Source organism: Panthera tigris, chromosome D2 (assembly GCF_018350195.1).
Source record: "Panthera tigris isolate Pti1 chromosome D2, P.tigris_Pti1_mat1.1, whole genome shotgun sequence".
In the NCBI taxonomy this organism is placed as follows: domain Eukaryota; kingdom Metazoa; phylum Chordata; class Mammalia; order Carnivora; family Felidae; genus Panthera; species Panthera tigris.
Genome location: NC_056670.1, coordinates 44983162 through 45002209, shown reverse-complemented (window position 1 = coordinate 45002209; position 19048 = coordinate 44983162). Strand labels below are relative to the sequence as shown.

The following is a 19048-nucleotide window of genomic DNA, read 5'->3' as shown; positions in this document are numbered from 1 at the left end:
CTCAGACAACGATTTCCAGAGAGCGGATTGTGGTTCTCGGGGGCGCTGAGAAAGCCCCCCGTCTCCCGGGGCACCTCCTGCAGGGGTGCCTGCTGAGGGACACATGTGTGCCTGCCTGCTGCCCACACGACTCAAGAAGTGTGTGGTGGCAATAACAGGACAAAGTGAGAAGAGTGGAGGCAGGCTGCTCTCCCAGCGCTCTTCCTGGCTGTGCAGTCTGAGCCGTGCTTGTCTGATAAATATGGAAAGTGCCCACCCTCCGAGGGGTGCGGAGACAAAGCAGGGCTTCTAGACTCTGGGCTCCATGGCAGATACACTTGGAGATCTGTGGCAAATCAGCCCTCAGCAGGACCCATGTCCCTTCCATGCCAAGGAGCAAGATCTGGGAGCCTAAGAGTCCAGCTGTTCACCTGAGACAGGCCTGTATGCTCTGTGCAGGTGAGGGAATGATCTGGATGCCTGTGAGGTCTGGGACCACAGAGACCTAAGTCCTGCAATTGGGTTCTTCCTACAAGCAGCGGGCCAGAGCTGAGCCCTTACCCAGCAGGGGGTCTTCTTTAGCCAGGAGAATGGACACTTGTCAGGTCTCAGAGCTAACCTCACCTGACCTAGAATCACTGGTCCCATGGTGTCTAGAAGGCAGATGCCCCTCCCACTCACCACATCCTGCATGGAGGTCCGGACATCGTATTCCTACTGTTTGAAAGCTGTTGTGGTGGCGGGAGGGGGGGACCACCCCAATTCCCTGGATGCATTACCAAGATATAGAAAAAAGCTGCAAGCCCTGAAGTAGATGGGAGCCCCAGACTCAGCCTCTGCACTGTCTGGGTTGACTGCAGTCCCCCCAGACTTCTTCTCAATGTCCCCTTCACCCCTAAGGTGATGGGCTTCAGTAAGCTACTGAGATCTATTTCTTCAGCTCTACAGCAGAGATAATACCTACCAGGGAGAACTTATCAGTGATGGAATGCTTCCGTCTTGCCTGAAACCGTGAAATGCTTTACACATATTTTCTCACGTGGTCTGCACAATAAGTAAGATACTTCCCTAAGGCCACAGAGCAGTGAGTCGCGGAGCCGGGCCTCCAGTGAGCTCTACCTAATTCCAGAGGCGTGGATCACCCAGTGTAGTGGGAAGATGCTATTTCCAGCAGGTTAACAGCTCTATTTTGCAAGGCTCTGGTGAAAACTGTCACCTTGTGAAGCATGAAGCACGGAGTCCAGCATGCGGCAGGCACTGCAAATAAACGGTGGCTATTCAGATTACTATACACAGAGATAGCACAGTAGCATGAGATCCAACATACCTTCTGGGTCAAACCACTTCGGGCCCTTCTCCCCAGTCCCCAGGGCTGATGCGCTTGAATTAGACAGGATTAAAGGCTTACTGGAGCTGGAAGCCGCACCCCAACTCCCGAGTTTAGCCCCGGACCTTCTGTCCACCCGCTGAGAAGGACGAGGGAGGAAGGCAGCCGCACAGGGCAGTGCCGTGGCCTTACACACAGTCAAGGGAGCTTTTGCTTGGGAGCCAGCTCTCCTTCTGGATCCCCATGACGAGAGAATGGGCCCTGCTCTTGTCCATGCTGCTCTGTGGCCTGGCTGGCCCCACGCACCTGTTCCAGCCAAGCCTGGTGCTGGACATGGCCAAGGTCCTCCTGGATAACTATTGCTTCCCGGAGAACCTGATGGGGATGCAGGAAGCCATCGAGCAGGCCATCAAGAGTCGTGAGATCCTCGCCATCTCGGACCCTCAGACTCTGGCCCATGTGCTGACGACTGGGGTGCAGAGCTCCTTGAACGACCCTCGCCTGGTCATTTCATATGAGCCCAGCACCCTCGAGGCTCCCCGGCAAGCCCCAGCACTCACCAACCTCACAAAAGAGGAAATGCTTGCCCGGCTGCAGAAGGGCATCCGCCACGAGGTTCTGGAGGGCAATGTGGGCTACCTGCGTGTGGACGACATCCCAAGCCAGGAGGTGGTGAGCAAGCTGGGGGGCTTCCTGGTGGCCAGCGTCTGGAGGAAGCTCATGGGCACCTCTGCCTTGGTGCTGGACCTCCGGCACTGCACCGGGGGCCACGTTTCCGGCATCCCGTACGTAATCTCCTACCTGCACCCAGGGAACACGGTCCTGCATGTGGATACCATCTACGACCGTCCCTCCAATACGACCACTGAGATCTGGACCTTGCCCCAGGTGCTGGGAGAAAGGTACAGTGCCGACAAGGATGTGGTGGTCCTCACCAGCGGCCACACTGGGGGCGTGGCTGAGGACATCACTTACATCCTCAAGCAGATGCGCAGGGCCATCGTGGTGGGTGAGCGGACTGTGGGGGGTGCCCTGGACCTCCAGAAGCTGAGGATAGGCCAGTCTGACTTCTTCCTCACTGTGCCCGTGTCCAGGTCCCTAGGGCCCCTGGGAGGGGGCAGCCAGACATGGGAGGGCAGTGGGGTGCTGCCCTGTGTGGGGACACCAGCCGAGCAGGCCCTAGAGAAAGCCCTGGCCATCCTCACTCTGCGCCGGGCCCTCCCAGGAGTTGTCCGGCGCCTGCAGGAGGCGCTGCAGACCTACTACACCCTGGTGGACCGTGTGCCCAGCCTGCTGCACCACCTGGCCAACATGGACTTCTCCGCAGTAGTCTCGGAGGAGGACCTGGTCACCAAACTCAACGCTGGCCTACAGACTGTGTCTGAAGACCCCAGGCTCCTGGTGCGGGCCGTGAGGGCCAAGGACGCCTCTTCTGGGCCCGAGGTTGGCGAGGACGAGCCTCCGGAGGTAGTCCCCACGGTGCCCAGAGCCGAGGCTGCCCGGCAGGCCCTGGTGGTCTCTATGTTTCAGGTGTCGGTGCTACCGGGCAACGTGGGCTACCTCCGCTTTGACAGCTTCGCCGATGCCTCCGTGCTGGAGGTGCTAAGCCCCTACATTGTGCGCCAGGTGTGGGCGCCCCTGCAGGGCACGGAGCACCTCATCGTGGACCTGCGCCAGAACCCCGGGGGGCCGTCCTCTGCTGTGCCCCTGCTACTGTCTTACTTCCAGGGCCCCGACAACGGCTCCGTGCGCCTCTTTACCACCTATGACCGCCGCACCAACATCACGCAGGAGCACTTCAGCCGCATGGAGCTGCTGGGCCAGGGCTACCCCACCCAGCGCGGCGTGTACCTGCTCACCAGCCACCGCACCGCCACTGCGGCCGAGGAGCTGGCCTTCCTCATGCAGTCGCTGGGCTGGGCCACGCTGGTGGGCGAGATCACCGCGGGCAGCCTGCTGCACACCCGCACGGTGCCCCTGCTGGAGACGCCGGAGGGTGGCCTGGTGCTCACCGTGCCCGTGCTCACCTTCATCGACAACCACGGCGAGTGCTGGTTGGGAGGTGGCGTGGTGCCCGATGCCATCGTGCTGGCCGAGGAAGCCCTGGACAGGGCCCAGGAGGTGCTGGAGTTCCACCGCAGCCTGGAGGCCCTGGTGGAGGGCACGGGGCACCTGGTCGAGGCTCACTATGCACGGCCAGAGGTCATCGGGCAGACCAGTGCCCTGCTTCGAGCCAAGCTGGCCCAGGGGGCCTACCGCACCGCCGTGGACCTGGAGTCACTGGCCTCCCAGCTCACGGCCGACCTGCAGGAGATGTCTGGGGACCACCGTCTGCTGGTGTTCCACAGCCCCAGTGAGATGGTGGCCGAGGAGGTGCCCCCCCCACCCCCTGTCGTGCCCTCCCCAGAGGAGGTCTCCTACCTCATCGAAGCCCTGTTTAAAACAGAGGTGCTGCCTGGCCGGCTGGGTTACCTGCGTTTCGACGCCATGGCCGAGCTGGAGACGGTGAAGGCCATCGGGCCACAGCTGGTGCAGCTGGTGTGGCAGAGGCTGGTGGACACAGCCTCGCTGGTTGTCGACCTGCGATACAACCCTGGTAGCTACTCCACGGCTGTGCCGCTGCTCTGCTCCTACTTCTTTGAAGCAGAGCCCCGCCAGCACCTCTACTCTGTCTTTGACAGGGCGACCTCGAGGGTCACGGAAGTGTGGACCCTGCCCCAGGTGGCTGGCAAGCGCTACGGCCCGCACAAAGACCTCTACATCCTGATGAGCCACATCAGCGGGTCGGCAGCTGAGGCGTTTGCTCACACCATGCAGGACCTACAGCGGGCCACCATCATTGGGGAGCCCACAGCTGGAGGGGCACTCTCTGTGGGCATCTACCAGGTGGGCAGTAGCCCCTTATACGCCTCCATGCCCACGCAGATGGCCCTGAGCGCCACCACAGGCGAAGCCTGGGACCTGGCTGGGGTGGAGCCCGACATCACCGTGCCCATGAGTGAGGCCCTCTCCACAGCCCGGGACATAGTGGCCCTGCGGGCCAAGGTGCCCACTGTGCTGCAGACAGCCGGGAAGCTGGTAGCCGATAACTATGCCTCCCCTGAACTGGGGGCCAAGATGGCGGCCAAACTGAGCCGTATGCAGAGCCGCTATTCAAGGGTGACCTCAGAAGGGGCCTTGGCTGAGATGCTGGGGGCCGATCTGCAGATGCTGTCCGGAGACCCACACCTGAAGACAGCCCATATCCCCGAGGATGCCAAGGACCGCATTCCTGGGATTGTGCCCATGCAGGTGAGACACAAGGGAGACTGAGCCTAGCACAGTCCCAGCCATGAGCCGACTGGTTGTCTGCACATCCAGGGCTCTGTGCACAGTGCCGGGCAATCGCTTCCAGACTCGTTTTCGTGTTTAAGTTCTCATTAGTCACATCTTTCCCTTCCTCTCATCCTGTCATCCCTTCTTCTTCTGGTGTCCCTGAGCACCTCTGTAGAGCACTGATAACCCATGAGGACTCAGTTTGAAAACCCCTGGTATAGAAGGAGTGGCACTCTTGGCGGGGTGGAAGGCAAATGTTTGCAGCACTTCTCATCATCAGTGTTGGCGAAAAGGTCAGGTCATGAGAAGTCACTACGGTTTCGTCCCCTGGAAATGCGGGGTTTGTGTTCATTCTCACCACCTGCCTGCCTCGTGGGGTTTCAGATGGAGAGAGAGGAGCAGGCAGAGGTCTTGGCCTCACAGTTGCCTCAGAGCTAAAGCATGGAGCCTAGACACAGGCTGTGGCATGGTCAGGGGTGCTGACGGCGCACAGCCTGGAGAATCATGGCAGTGGTCAGGCACCACCTGCCTTCTCCTCCCCTCCCATGATGCAAAGCCTCCAGAAGGAGCTGCACTTGGTGGGCGTGCAGTCTGGTCCAAGGGCCAGCTGGATGGCAAATTCCGAGCCAGGCTATTGTGGTCAGTATATTCGAAGCCGGCAATGGCATTTGGGGAAAACACTGAAAAGGTAAATCAAGGTTGAGGAGTTTTGCTGCTGGGTGGATGAGAGAGAAGTTCTCTAGACCAGTGGCCATGGATTCATCAGACACTCCCATAAGCTAAGAGCTTCATCGGGAAGCGATATTTACAACATCTCTCCACATCATTTATCCTCTGTGATTTTGTGGCAGAGTCACAAGTAGTCAGGGCAACATTTGTCTCAGGGTCCCTTGAAAGGAGGTCTAGGATGCAGGCAGTTCAGGTGGGAGGCCGTCTTTGAAGCAGAAGTGAGGGGGCAGGGAGAATGGGATAGGAAAGGAGGAAAAGCTGATGGGTAAGGGCATTATGGAAGCTGTTGCTTCCTAAAATTCCTATAGAACCCTAACAAGTGTGGGGAAGGCTTCCTGGAGCCGTCCATCTACAGACGGGACCCAGCAGTTCCTGTCCTTCTTTGGCTAAAGGTCCCCCTGGGGACATGAACTCTCTCAAACTCTGAGGCAGCTTGGAGAAGGTCCTGAAATCGACAATGGAAAGACATAGGGGTGTGCTGGAGGCAAGGCCCTGTCAGGTGAGGAGCGGTTGTAGCAAAAATCAGAGGAGGGCCAAGGGCACCAGAAGCATCTAGTGCAGAATCATCATCCCTGTTTTACAAAAAGAGAAATGGAAACCCAGAGGGGTGCAGAGGAGTGTGACCCATGGCTGAAGAGCTTGTGACTAAGGGCAAAGCAGACCCTGGAGGCTGGGTGTCCCAGTTAACATTCCGGCCCACAGAGCCTGTGTCCTTCTAGCAGTCTTGGAGAGAGAAGATGAGGCACAAAACATGTTGGGGGAGCCTAGAATGTGCCAGCACTGTGCTGGACTCACAGGGCCACCAGATTCCAAATCGAGGACTCACTCCTTTCCAGCATCGCCAGGATTCATGGTTTGGAGTCACATATGGATTCAGCTTCTGGTTCCACCACCTACTGGCTGTGTGACCTTGGGCAAGTTACTTAATCACTCTGTGCTTCAGTGTCCTCATTGAAAGGATGGGGATGCTATAGGGTGCCCTCATGGTGATGGTAAGGGCTGTAATGTGCTCAGCACAGGGCCAAACCCCCTTCTAAAGGTTCAGGGGCCCAGGAGCTAGCTAATGTCTTCCCTCCCAGCCCTAGGGAAGAAGATGAACTCAGAACCATCAGGAGGTATCTGGTGAGGTCAGGGGACTCAGAGTGGAGACCACGCCTGGGCCTTGCAGCTCTGGACACCGCGGTGTGGGCTTGACATGCATGAACGTTCTCTGTAAGGAGTCTGCCAACCGCATTTGGGTCCACATCCTAGGCCCACCACCCACATAACCTCCTAGGCGCTCCATTGGAAACCTTCTTCAGAAATGTTAATTCCCTCCCATACCCTCAATATCTTTCACGTATAAAGGGAAACTGTGGTGCCCGGTTTCCTGAGCTGTAACATCTGCTCCTCTGCTGACACTGAGCTGGACCCCCACCCATTTTTTTCAGATCCCTTCCCCTGAAGTCTTTGAGGACCTGATCAAGTTTTCCTTTCATACTAATGTGTTTGAGGACAACCTTGGCTACTTGAGGTTTGACACGTTTGGGGACTGTGAGCTGCTCACCCAGGTGTCAGAGCTGCTGGTGGAGCATGTTTGGAAGAAGATCGTGCACACGGATGCCATGATCATTGACATGAGGTCAGTGGCTGGGGGGGCAGAGGTCTCTGGCCAGCCAACCCAGGGGTTCCGGCGTAATTGGCCGTGGGGGACCCCAACATCGGTGATCTTTCTAAGCTCCTCAGATGATCCCAGTGTTAATTCCAGGCTGAGAATCACTGGGCTACTCCTGTGGTTTCCAAACTTGCCTGGCCATAGGACTCAGTGGAGAGAGAGGAGGAAGGGAGACTTTAAAAACAGATTCTGGGGGCTTAACGTGACCCTACTGAATCTAAAGCTCCGGGGTGAGGCCCAGTCATCTGTGTATTTGAAAGGCATCACCCCGGGTGATTCTGGTGATCAGTCATGTTTGGGACAGCTAGCTAGGCCACCACCTGCATTGTGCCTCTTATGTCATACAAAGTCAGCCTGTGACCACCCTGATCATGAGAATTGGAAAGCCAGAGTCCCCGAGAGAATGTGAAAATAAGCCACTATTGTGGCAAAAAGAATTCTTTGCATCACAAAATGGCTGGTGGAGGGACGCTTTTAGGTAGATACCCACCCCCAGCAACCAGGCCCCTGCCTCCATGGACACAGGGAGGGGCAGGCTGCTCCCCCAGGGATACAGAACCCCACTTTGTAGCTGCAGGAGACAGGCTGCCAGAATTGGCCAAGTCATGACTTGCCTGCTTGGCCAAGTCATGACTTGCTTGTCTGCAGCTCAGCTGTGGTTCTTGTCTGTCACTAGAGGGCTCCAGATCTCAGAGGCTTGTTCTCCAAAACCTCTCCCAGGGCTCTGTGGCTACATTTGTAAAAAAGGAAGTGGCCCAGCCTACAGAGTGCTTCCAGACCCTTCTAACCTGAGGTTTGGAGTTTCAGACACTGAGGTCAAAGGCCCTAAACCCAGCTGGGCCACCCTAGACCTTCAACCAGAAGAGACTCCTATCATATCACCAGCCCACACTTCTTATTCACAGATGAGGAGACAGGGTCCCAAAGAGTTCACATAACAGGGCAAATCCGAACGTCCTAGGACAGGCACAGGTTGTCGCCTCCCCCACTCTTCCACTCCCCATCCAGTGTGGTTCCACAACTCTGAGCACTCTGCTGTACTAAGTAGCAGCTCATTAGGAGACCTGAACAAAAATGCCCAGTGGGTCTTATGAAATTATAGAGAATGCAGCCGGGAAAATAGTGTCCTCACAGGCAGCATGGGTGTGGAGAGGAGTCTATGGTTAGTAAATGAGGAAAATCTATCAGCAAGTTCATGACTGCAGGACTTGTCAGAGCCTTTAATGTAATGGACACAATATGTATCACATAATGTATTAATATGTGATCAGAAAGGGCAGGTATGGCACCAGTGTTTTGAAATTTCTCAAGAGACTTGTACTCTGGGAAATGCCAACCATAGAATTCTGCAGGAGAAGGATGGGACAGGGAGGCTGCCTGGAATTAGTGTCCTCCTCAGGGCAAAGGTCCCAGGCTCCCAGAGGGGAACCGAGGGCCTCCCTGTGAGCTCTGCCCCAATGACCCCCACTTCCCTTCCCTTAGGTTCAACATCGGTGGCCCCACCTCCTCCATCTCTGCCCTGTGCTCCTACTTCTTTGATGAAGGTCCTCCAATTCTGTTGGACAAAATCTACAGCCGGCCCAACAACTCTGTCAGTGAGCTCTGGACCCACACCCGGCTCGCAGGTATGTACAGACGCTTTCCCTTTCCTGTTCTCATTCTAGAAGCTTCTGGAAAATCAGGGAAAGACAGCTTGGGTCCAGGGAAAAGTAACAGTAAATGGAATATAAAGCTCTGCATGCACTACACTTTTACATATGATTCTTAATCCCTACAAAATTCTACCATTATGCTTATTTTCTAGATGAGCCTTGACTAGGTCGAGTCTCTTGTCTAACATCACCTAGCTAATAAGTGGAAGCGCCCAAATCTGAATGCCGGTTTCTCTAAAACCAAAATGCCCTCCGTTCTGGCCACGACAACCATCAGCATGCAAGGCACAGCAGAATTAGAAGGACCCTTGCCCTTCACCAAACCCCACAGAGTTTCTGGTGCTCATCCTCCCTGAGCTGTCAGCAGCAGCCCAGCACACCTGCCTGAATAAAGTTTGTGGTTCTGATGGGGTCTCTGCCCTGCACAGGCGCCACGCTCTGTAGAGCCAGGGCTCTCGTGGTCCCCGTCACGGGTGATAGGCTCACTCTGACTCCCTTGCTCAGCATGACAAACCAAGAAACCTACGCTCCCATCCGACGAGGGGCTGGGAGAGCAGTGGGAGGAAGGGTGCATATGACCAGAAAACACCCCACAATTTTCATTTGTACACTTCCTTATCACACAAGGATTCGAGGGAGATTCCAGGGCACACATTCACAAATACTGCAAAACATAAATAAAAATTAGAACCGGGTGAACTGTAAATTCAAACAGTATTCAAAACCAGGAGTTACAAACAGACTCAAATCTGCAAGAGCATGGGGTCCTAGATTGCAATGATGTCCAGTATGGGAGCCGCTTGCCACATGCAGCCACGGAGCACTGAAATGTGGCTCATATGAATTGGGATGTGACAGGTGTAAAATATACACCAGGTATTTTAGGGCTTTTCATGGAAAAATAAAGATGTATAATATCTCCACAATGTTACTGATTACATTTTTGAGACAAACTTGTTTTGGATATGTTGAGTTAAATAAAATATGGTTAAGATTCATGTCATCTGTGCTTTTTTTTTTTTTCCTTGTTTAATGTGACTCCTAGAAAACTTGCAGCGACATCTGTGGCTCACTTTCTGGCTCACGTTGTGTTTCTATCGGACATCGTTGCCCTAGAGGGCTGTTGTCGTGAAGCCACGAGTTTGGGTCTTCCGGGAGTCCAAAGTGAAAAGAGAATCTGGCAGGTTAGGCATTCTTATGATTCATGAAGAGGAAGCGCATCCTTTCCTCGGGAGAGTCAAGGCTTTTCCCGTCACTCAAAGATAAAAGTGCCAGAAGTGCGTGAAGCAGCTGTCAAGCCCTTACAAACTGGAGATGGGGCACACGCTCGTAGCCCCATTTGACACTTGCAGAACTGGGGCTCACAAAGGAATGCCCTGCATGTGGACACAAGGCCACAGAACCAAATCCCAGGCCTTCCTCTTTGCGGGTCCACACAGTACGGAGAAGGCAGGTGCCCCACAGTGCTGACTGGACTCCCCATCCTCTGTCTTCCAGGTGAACGCTACGGCTCCAAGAAGAACGTGGCCATTCTGACCAGCGCGCTGACAGCCGGCGCCGCGGAGGAGTTTACCTACATCATGAAGAAGCTGGGCCGGGCACTGGTCATCGGGGAAGTGACCAGCGGGGGCTGCCAGCCACCACAAACCTACCACGTGGATGACACTCATCTCTACATCACCATCCCCACGGCCCGCTCAGTGGGGGCTGTGGATGGCAGCTCCTGGGAAGGGGTGGGTGTGGTGCCCCACGTGGCTGTCCCTGCTGAGGGAGCCCTCACCAGAGCCAAGGAGATGCTCCAGCACACTCTGCTGAGGGCGAGGAGGAGCCCCAGGATGGGTGGGACCTCCAGGCCACACACCAAGGGCACTCCAGCACGTGGTCCTGCCTGAGGTCTCCGGGTTCAGAAAAGGGACCTGCTGAGCCCCGGTAGGCTTAGAGTTGAAGGCACCCTTGCGGTTCACCCGATGGTCTCTTCACCATTGCCAACATCTCTGAGCACATAGGGACAGGCAGCTCACCCCTCAGAGGCAACCCCCTCCATAGTAGTTATTTTGGGGAGGCGAAGTCAGATGTACCTCCTACCCATGCTTCTTAATTGCCAAGCCCTAGAGCAGCTCCATCCGACCGAGCTACGACGTGAGCCGCAGATCGCAGCACTCACGTCACTTTATCTTTTCTAGTAGCCACCTTCTTAAAAAGTAAAAAGAAACAGGTGACGTGTATTTTACTAGTGTGATTTATTTACCCTACTATATCCACAGTAGTATCATTTCAGCAACATAAAAATGATTGTGAATGAGATGTTTTTGCACGGAGCCTTCGAAATCTGGTAGGTAGTCTGCACGTAAAGTGCTTCTTCCCCTTCCTCACGCACATGTCTGGGGCTCAGGGGCCACCTGCGGCCGGCGGATCCCCTGTGGGACAGTGCAGGCCCAGAGGTCAGGGACCCCCACTCCCCCAGCACATTGTCCCCCGTCTGCCCTCCCTGGCTCCGCATCTTCCCCATTAAAGCACCTCTCCCTCCTGCCCTGGGATCATTTCTGTCCCAGCATTCTCCTCAGGGGTGGCAGCCATCGTGCTCACCCTGGTCTCCCACTGCCCATCGCTTAGCACAGCGCCTGGTGCAGGAACGCACGTGAGTATCTGGCAGCAAGTCTGTCTTCCCTTCATGTGTTCCGCCCAAGGCCTTGTTCTCTGGCTTCCGCCAGGGTCCCCAAAGTGAGCTCTAGTGTCATGCGGCACTTGGACACGCAGCATTGCTGTTTGAGGGTAGAGTGGCCCTGGGCGGTGGTCTGGGTGCCTGCCTTTCTTGGCCTAGGGCAGTCTGTCACTGCACTGGCTGTGGTGACCAAGCCCACTCCTAACAGGGCAAGAGGGCTGAAGACCCCAAGATCTCCTCCAGAACTGGGCAAGCCCCAGGAGGAGACAGGAAGCCCGGGGGTGACCTGGAGGAAGGCAGCCACTGGCTGGCCCCTGGGAGCTAGGCAACCTTACTCCACTAGAATCAACAGGGACCCAAAAGTGAGAGACCTCCAGGACTCTGCCCAAAGTCACGGTGGGGATGAAGCCGTTACAGCAAGGACATCCCCCACCCTGCCAATCAGTGCTCTCAGAGCCCCGGGCTCCAAGATGTCTGAGTGAGGGAGGATGAGGGACCGTTGCCATCTGGCCTCGCTGTCTGGTGAGTCCAGCCTGCAGCTGCCACAGGCGACTTCCCCAGGGCACCGGGCTGACCTCACTACACAGCCCTGACTCCACCAGCCCCCTCCCCAGGCTCCAGGGAGCTGTGGAATCTGGGCACACCCCTGGGTCACCACCAATGTCTAGGAGGTTCGCCACCTGGAAAACCTTGAACCAACCCTGCTGAAGTAGGAAAACTCTGATGCAAGGCGTTCTGGGTCCTTTCCCTTCTGCTAGATTCAAGTAACACGAAGGGCATGATTGAATTCTAGCAGCATCACATATACTGGGATTTCACCTTTTTCTTCATTAGACCTATTAACATCCAGGCAGATGTGTGAGGCCCCTACATGCTTATATTCTAGGGGCTCTTTCTCCTCCCTCCTCCTTCCCGCTCCCCCCGCCCCCCACACACCCATAGCTATCTGATGGTCACCTACATCAAACAATGGTTCCTCTAGTTGGTAGAACCAGGGGCAATATTTGAACTCTTCTCTTTCCTTAAATCCTTATAATAAGCATGTATTATTATTTTCAAATACAGCATTCTTCCAAAAATAAAATAAGATACATTATACCGTGAGTCCCTAACCATACCTTAGTGATCATTAGCGATTGCTGATTTTTTTCCCACGGGTTTTCCTTGTATATCACTTGGATTTCTTTGATTTGCACCACTGACATTTGTTGACTGTTTATTTTGTTTACGGTATCAGGCTAGGTGTTGTGGGGTTTGCAGATGGCAAAGGTCTCGATGGGTCTTAAATAGGGGGAGGGGTGGAGCAGCTCCTAGGGTGGGTGACAGACATACTTCTCTCTTCTGGGCTTCACAGTGCAGAGACAACCATTTTTTTAATTTGCATATCATTCTTATGCATATCACGAATTTGCATATCATTCCTGTGTGGGGTCCACGCTAATCTTCTCAGTACCATAGACAGACATTTCAGTACATGTGCTGCCGAAGCGAGCACTGCACAACCATTCTTATCATTTCTGCAGAAGTCAGTGGACACTCAGTCAAGCTCAGTAATTCACAGGGGCTTACATAGGCAGCACAGCGGACATTCGCCCTACTTTAGGCCACCCAGCAAAGGCACACCCTCTGAATGTTCAGAGAATCGCTCCCCATCTGATCCTGTGGGAAACAGACTCCCTAAGAAGCAGTGAGGCATTTGGGAGCCCTGTCTGGATGGATAGGCCAGGACAGCTACTTCCCAGCTATGGAACTCAGGGCAAGTCACTTTGCCTCTCCAGGCCTCAGTCTTCTCATCTGTACAATGAGATCCACAATAGCACCTTTGGGGCTATGAAGATGAAAAAGGTTAATCCAGGGGTGCCTGGGTGGCTCAGTCGGTTGAGCGTCTGACTTCAGCTCAGGTCATGATCTCGCGGTCCGTGAGTTCGAGCCCCGCATCAGGCTCTGGGCTGACAGCTCAGAGCCTGGAGCCTGTTTCAGATTCTGTGTCTCCCTCTCTTTCTGACCTTCCCTCATTCATGCTCTGTCTCTCTCTGTCTCAAAAATGAATAAATGTTAAAAAAAAAATTTATAAAAAAAAAAAGAAAAAGGTTAATCCAGTGCCCAGCCAATGTCACCTCTCACCATTTCCCCACTACCAAGCTGGACACACCACAAGTTCACTTTTCCAGCTTCCTGGCAGCAGGGTACAGGCACAGGGTTCTTTCTGGGCCAATCAGAAGTTCCTATGAAGAATGTTTAATCTGTTTAAGCAAGTTGAATGGGTTTTTTTTAGTGTTTATTTATTTATTTTGAGAGAGAGAGCGAGCACGCACAGAAGCGGGGGCGGGATGGGGAACAGAGAGAGAGGGGAGAGAGAGAATCCCAAGCAGGCTCTGCACTGTCAGCACAGAGCCTGATGTGTGGCTCGATCTCACAAACCATGAGATCGTGACCTGAGCTGATACTAAGAGTCAGACGCTTAATTGACTGACTCACTCAGGAGCCCCATACAAGTTGAATGTTTAAGCAAGTGATAGCTGGGCAGCAGCAGCGGCCAGGTGCCCCATGTGCAGGGCAGCATAGTCATGCCCCTACTCAGCAGGGATGGCAGCAACATCCTCCATAGGCCACCCTGGCTGACCTTGACTGAGGTCCTGCTGACCAGCTCCTTTTTCGTGCCCACTGTCCAGCTCAAGCCCCCAGCCTGCCCATCAAATACTGGGTACAGCCCAGGCTCCCCTCAAGACATCCAGGCGAGGGGCAGGCGAGCTTTGAACCCACATCTGTCTGGCTCCAAAGACCCTGATGTTCCCACCATACCATGAAGAGGTCCTGGGCCCAGCCTGGGGAGAGGGTCTATAGTGGGAGAAGCAGACCCAGAGGGTCCCATGCAGACCAAAGGGAAAGGGTCAGCGTTCCTGAGCCAGCTCTCTTATACTCTTACCACCTGCTTGGAGACAGAAGGCTGGAGAAAAAGGAAAAGGAAAGGCTTCTCTTCTGGTGGCAGAACCAGGTGACCCACAGCTGCCTAGCAGCCTCTGTTCCAAAAGACTACAAGCCCCTTTTGCTCTTGATGTCCCAGTATGAGCTCATCACCTCCACCTTCTCTCACCTTACCTGGATAAGATCTGCTCCTGCCCCCAGGACCCCATCCTTTACACAGCTACCCCTCCCTTCTGAAATTAGGGCAGAGATATGAGAGTTAACCCCAGCTCCCTCCTCTCTGCTCCCACCACCACTCCCACCCAGGTATCTACATAATCACCAGGACACTAAATGAGTTGTCAGAATTAATAGTTAATAGTTCATTCCCCTCTCCCTTGTTTTGGAGTCCTGGTTTGGTTCCTAAATCCCCACCACAGCCTCCTACCCCATTTCTGTGGCCCAGCCTGCAGTCAGGGCCACTGTTCTGCCATGTAACCTTCTCAGGTCTCCCCCTGCTTGAGGACCCCCCCCCCAAGGCACCACTGATCTGTGGTGAGAGGGACCGGGCCAGGCTATCCTCCCCATCTCCCAAAGGTAACCCCAGCCCACAGACAGGCTGGGCCTTTACTTCACCATCAGGATCCTTGCTGGAGACTTGGCCAAAGACCCCAGTCCAGCAGAGGCCAGGGACCACACTGGAGCATCAGAGGGGAGGACCCCAGCTTTTCTCCCATCTCACTCACCTTCCTGCTTCCTATGTCCCTGCATCTGCCTACTCAGCCCGTCACATGGCCAATGGTTGTGTTTGTGTGTCAGTGAGGGCCTTGGTTATCCACACAGCTTTAGTGCAATGAGAGAACATGACTCAGAAAAAAAGGATGCATACCAAATTACTTGTGGGCGAAGAAGCCTGCCTAGGAGATCCCCACTGGAGGGCGCCTGTCTCACATTTCCTGGGTTCCATAGGATTAGCTGCCACCTGGCCTAAGGACCTCCTTGCTTCCTTGCTGATGAGAGAGGCTGGAAGTGAAAATAGCCTGCTAATCCAAGCGGCTTAGAAATAGCGAGGGTATCAGAGGCCACTGGCTTCCTGTCTCCTACCCCAGGACAACACAAGATGACCAGGGAAGAAGATGTTAAATTTAAGGAACCCCAACCCTCCTTCCAGAATGTACTGCCTCCCAACCCCCACTCAAAATTAGTGTCTGAAAATCACTAAGAAGTGGTACAAATCAAAGCCTATTGGAGAATAATTTATTTTTAAAATAAAAGTTTTTTTCCTATGGGATCTATCTCTTATGATATGATTTTTAGTCCTCTCTCAAGACTTCTTCTCCAAACAAAATAAACAAATTATACAATTAACCAGGGTGTGTAAAGCCCTCTCTCAAGAGAAGTGGCCTGCAGGGGAGGTCTGTAGCCTCCAGAGGGAGCCAAGAACCTTCCAAGGAAAGGGAGGATGCAAAATTTGCCTTGGAACAACTGGTGAATTTCTCCCGTATGTGAGGGGTTCTCTTACTGTGCCCAGAAGAATAGGGCCAGGCCCAGCACCCAGCCTCTTCCAAGTCTGGACGCATAACGGAGTCAGGGGTTTCCACTGCTGGTCGTTTCTCCCCCTCCCCGACCCCCTCCCCACTAATGTGCTTCCTTAAATCCATGTTATTCTGGGCATTGGTTTTTTAAAAACTGAATCACCAATTTCACATACAGTCCTGATTTTCAATCTCTCTTGAGGCCTGCATTCAGCCTGGCGCTAAAGAGCCTTCACCAAAGACAAAAGAGCTCTAGATGTCAGGTCCAACCTCCCTCCTCTACCCTCCCTTTCCCTAAGCTCAGTGGACTTCACTCCTGTTCATTAATTATACAGTCTAATTATACAGTTATTTGACTAGGATACCCTGTCTTCAAGGTCTAAGATTCAGGAAGGGGCCAGAAGTTGAAATCCAGGATACCAGCCTTGTTAAGGTTTCACTTCTCTTCCAGATAAAAGCAGGTGGGGGGGGGGGGAGGGTTGGGGGAGTGGGAGAGGAGGCAGATTTTAGTTAAAATTGAGAACTAAAATGGACCTGAATTCCGAATGTCTTATTTTAGCCTCATTAGCACATGTTGGGGTCTCTTAAAAATCTTATTTGAATGGTTGCTGCTTGGGAGATTTCTATATATACATTGCTGGGGCACCTGGGTGGCTCAGTCGGCTAAGTGTCCAACTTAGGCTCAGGTCGTGATCTCATGGTTCATGGGTTTGAGACCCACATTGGGCTGTCTACTGTTAGGCCCTGTGCTGACAGCTTGGAGCCTGGAGCCTGCTTTGGATTCTGTGTCTCCCTCTCTCTCTCTCTCTCTCTCTCTCTGCCCCTCTCCCACTTGCACTGTCTGTCCCTCTCTCAAAAATAAACATTAAAAAAAAAAGGTATACATTGCCATTTTCCCAGCCACTATAAGGTATTTTCTCTAGCCTATTCCAAGAAATTAGCCAAGACTTTCTGATCATTGACTCAATGGTTTTTGTGTGACATGCCTAATGACAACATTGACAGAAAACCATCAAGGCCTAAGATCCTGGAAGAGGTGGAGGAGAGAAGACTGAACACATTGGAGGACAGAGGCAAAGACACCTCTGTATGGGGAGGTGCAGTATGGGGAGACCGCATGATGCTAAGAGAGATTACCTTCTTAGGCGGGGCATGTTGTGGAACTTTCTGCGAACTTGAAAGATGGGAGGAATTTGAAAATAACAGATTGCATATCCTACCAGAACCTACAGGATCAGGGTACAGAGCAGGTTAAATTAGATATAGGGAATTTAAGAAATGTGGCAATTCTTACTCCAGAATTATAGAGGAAAATTCTTACCTGCTGATGTGATGTTTTGTGGCAACATCACCAACCAAACTCTTAACTAGTATGGAAGGTGGCAGAGGGACCTTGGGCAAAGTCATGATTAAAAGTGACTACTCTCCAATATGGCTGGAAGGGCAGGAGAGAAGAAGGGATGAGACAGGATTTGACAGCCAAGGGGACTTTGGGAACCCAGTCTGGTGATAAGTAGGAGCTGCCACATTAATCAACTGCAAAGTCTTCACCTCCATAAGTCATCTTGGAGTTTGTCAATTTAAATGGCTGCAAAGCACCTCGCATGTCCATCCGTTTTTATTAAAATGAATTCCATCTTACAAAGTTGAGTTGGGAGAAGATGTTCTGTTATGCTTCTTCATAACTTTTATTTGATTAACTTTTTTTTTTTTTTTTTCAAAATGTCTCCCTTGCTTGAAAATGACGCGGTTGCTGTTAGTAATTCTGTGTGCGGCCACAGGCAATGTTCTTAGAGGCATGCGGGCGGGTCAGGAAAGATGCCTGGGCTGGCATTTCAGGGGTCCTAGCCTTGACCTCACCACCACTCCCCTTGCATCACTTTGCAGGTCAGCTCACCAGTGGACCTCAGTGCTCACCCTTATACACTGGAAGGATGGACTGGAAATCTAGAGTCCCTTTCCATTTTAAATTTCTATCCGGTCTTAAGTGCACTTATGACTTTAAAAAGGGATTTTACAGAAATACAGACCAATCCAATAAGTCAGAAGAGGATGGCTGTGCACACCATTTGACAGATGTCAAAACACTATGAGCAGCTGGCTCGGGGTTTGTCAGGGGCGAGACTGGATCTAGGCATCTCATTCATGCATGCAACAAAAGTCTGTTGAACAACTACTATGTGCCTTCATTGTCCTTCCTGCTGGGGATACAGCAGGGAACAAAACAGCAAAAATCTCTCGTGGAGCTTAGGTTCTAGTAACAGGAGAGACGCTGTAAATAACACAAATCAGAAAACTCATGTAGCATACAAGATATAGAGAAGTGCTAAGAAAAGGGTGATAGGAAATGTGGGGGTGTATGCAGGCTGCAAGTTTAAATTCCAGAAGGGGTCAATGCCTGGTCCTAAATCCTACTTTTTAAACCACCCATGATACCATGTGACCCACATGCTGAGCAGATGTGTGGCAGGCTGGGAAGGATGTGAGTGGTCCTGGGGCCTTATTCTTGCGCTGCTTCTCCTGAACCTATGATCTTAGGAAAGAAGCTTACCCTCTCGGTGGTTTGTTTCTTCTTCAGTAACATGGGAATTAAATACCTACCTCCTGCACCTGTCATAGGTTAAAGGCTATATGTCACTGCATAGTGTGGAGCCTCAGGTTCACACTCCCTCAGATGCCCTTTCCTGGGGGAAGGTTCCCCCCAGCTCCAGCCCCCTTCTGTGGGTAAAGGGACCACCCTGCAGAGCCTCCCTTTTCTCTCTCAGGGAGGGGGTCCTCCAAACCTCCCTGCAAGAATGGAGATGCTCTGTTGGTGCCTGCAGGGAGCATTGCTGGCTCCTTCCACATGCAGAGGAAATGACTCAGGGGGTCTTCTCCTCTCCTCCAGCCCACCCTTCTCACTGCAATCAGAGGCCCCCTCAAAGTGCCTCTTGGAGCCATCCTTCCTGTGCCCTGGGCCAAATTCCTGTCCTTTGAGGCCTTCCTACGTCTCCATCTCAGAGGGCCCCACTCAGTCCTCCTCACACCAGCCTTAAAGCATCCTAGAGCCTCTGTAGCTCTGCCCCCCTGCCTTCTCCCCAGCTACTACCCTCCACCTGCACCTCCAGCATCTGCTGGACTTGGATGATCTGCTCTTGCCCCTGCTCCTCAGGAGGCCTCAGGGGGCACTGCACTTACTCCCACAGGTCTGAGGTGCACCTGCTCCCGTGTGCCAGGCACCCCACACGGGCTTTTGTTTGGCATCCATCATGCTGCACACCAGGCATTGCGCACCCTGAACAAGGACCATGG

General features: G+C 53.3%; 1 protein-coding gene across 1 annotated transcript; it reads left to right on the top strand.

Moving 5' to 3' along the window:
• The first annotated feature begins 1549 nt into the window (after nucleotides 1-1549).
• Nucleotides 1550-10548, top strand: RBP3 (retinol binding protein 3). Its single transcript, XM_007093164.3, has 4 exons — nucleotides 1550-4597; nucleotides 6781-6971; nucleotides 8487-8629; nucleotides 10154-10548. Exons 1-4 carry the CDS (start codon nucleotides 1550-1552, stop codon nucleotides 10546-10548), a joined length of 3777 nt encoding a protein of 1258 aa, XP_007093226.3.
• The last annotated feature ends 8500 nt before the right edge of the window (nucleotides 10549-19048 follow it).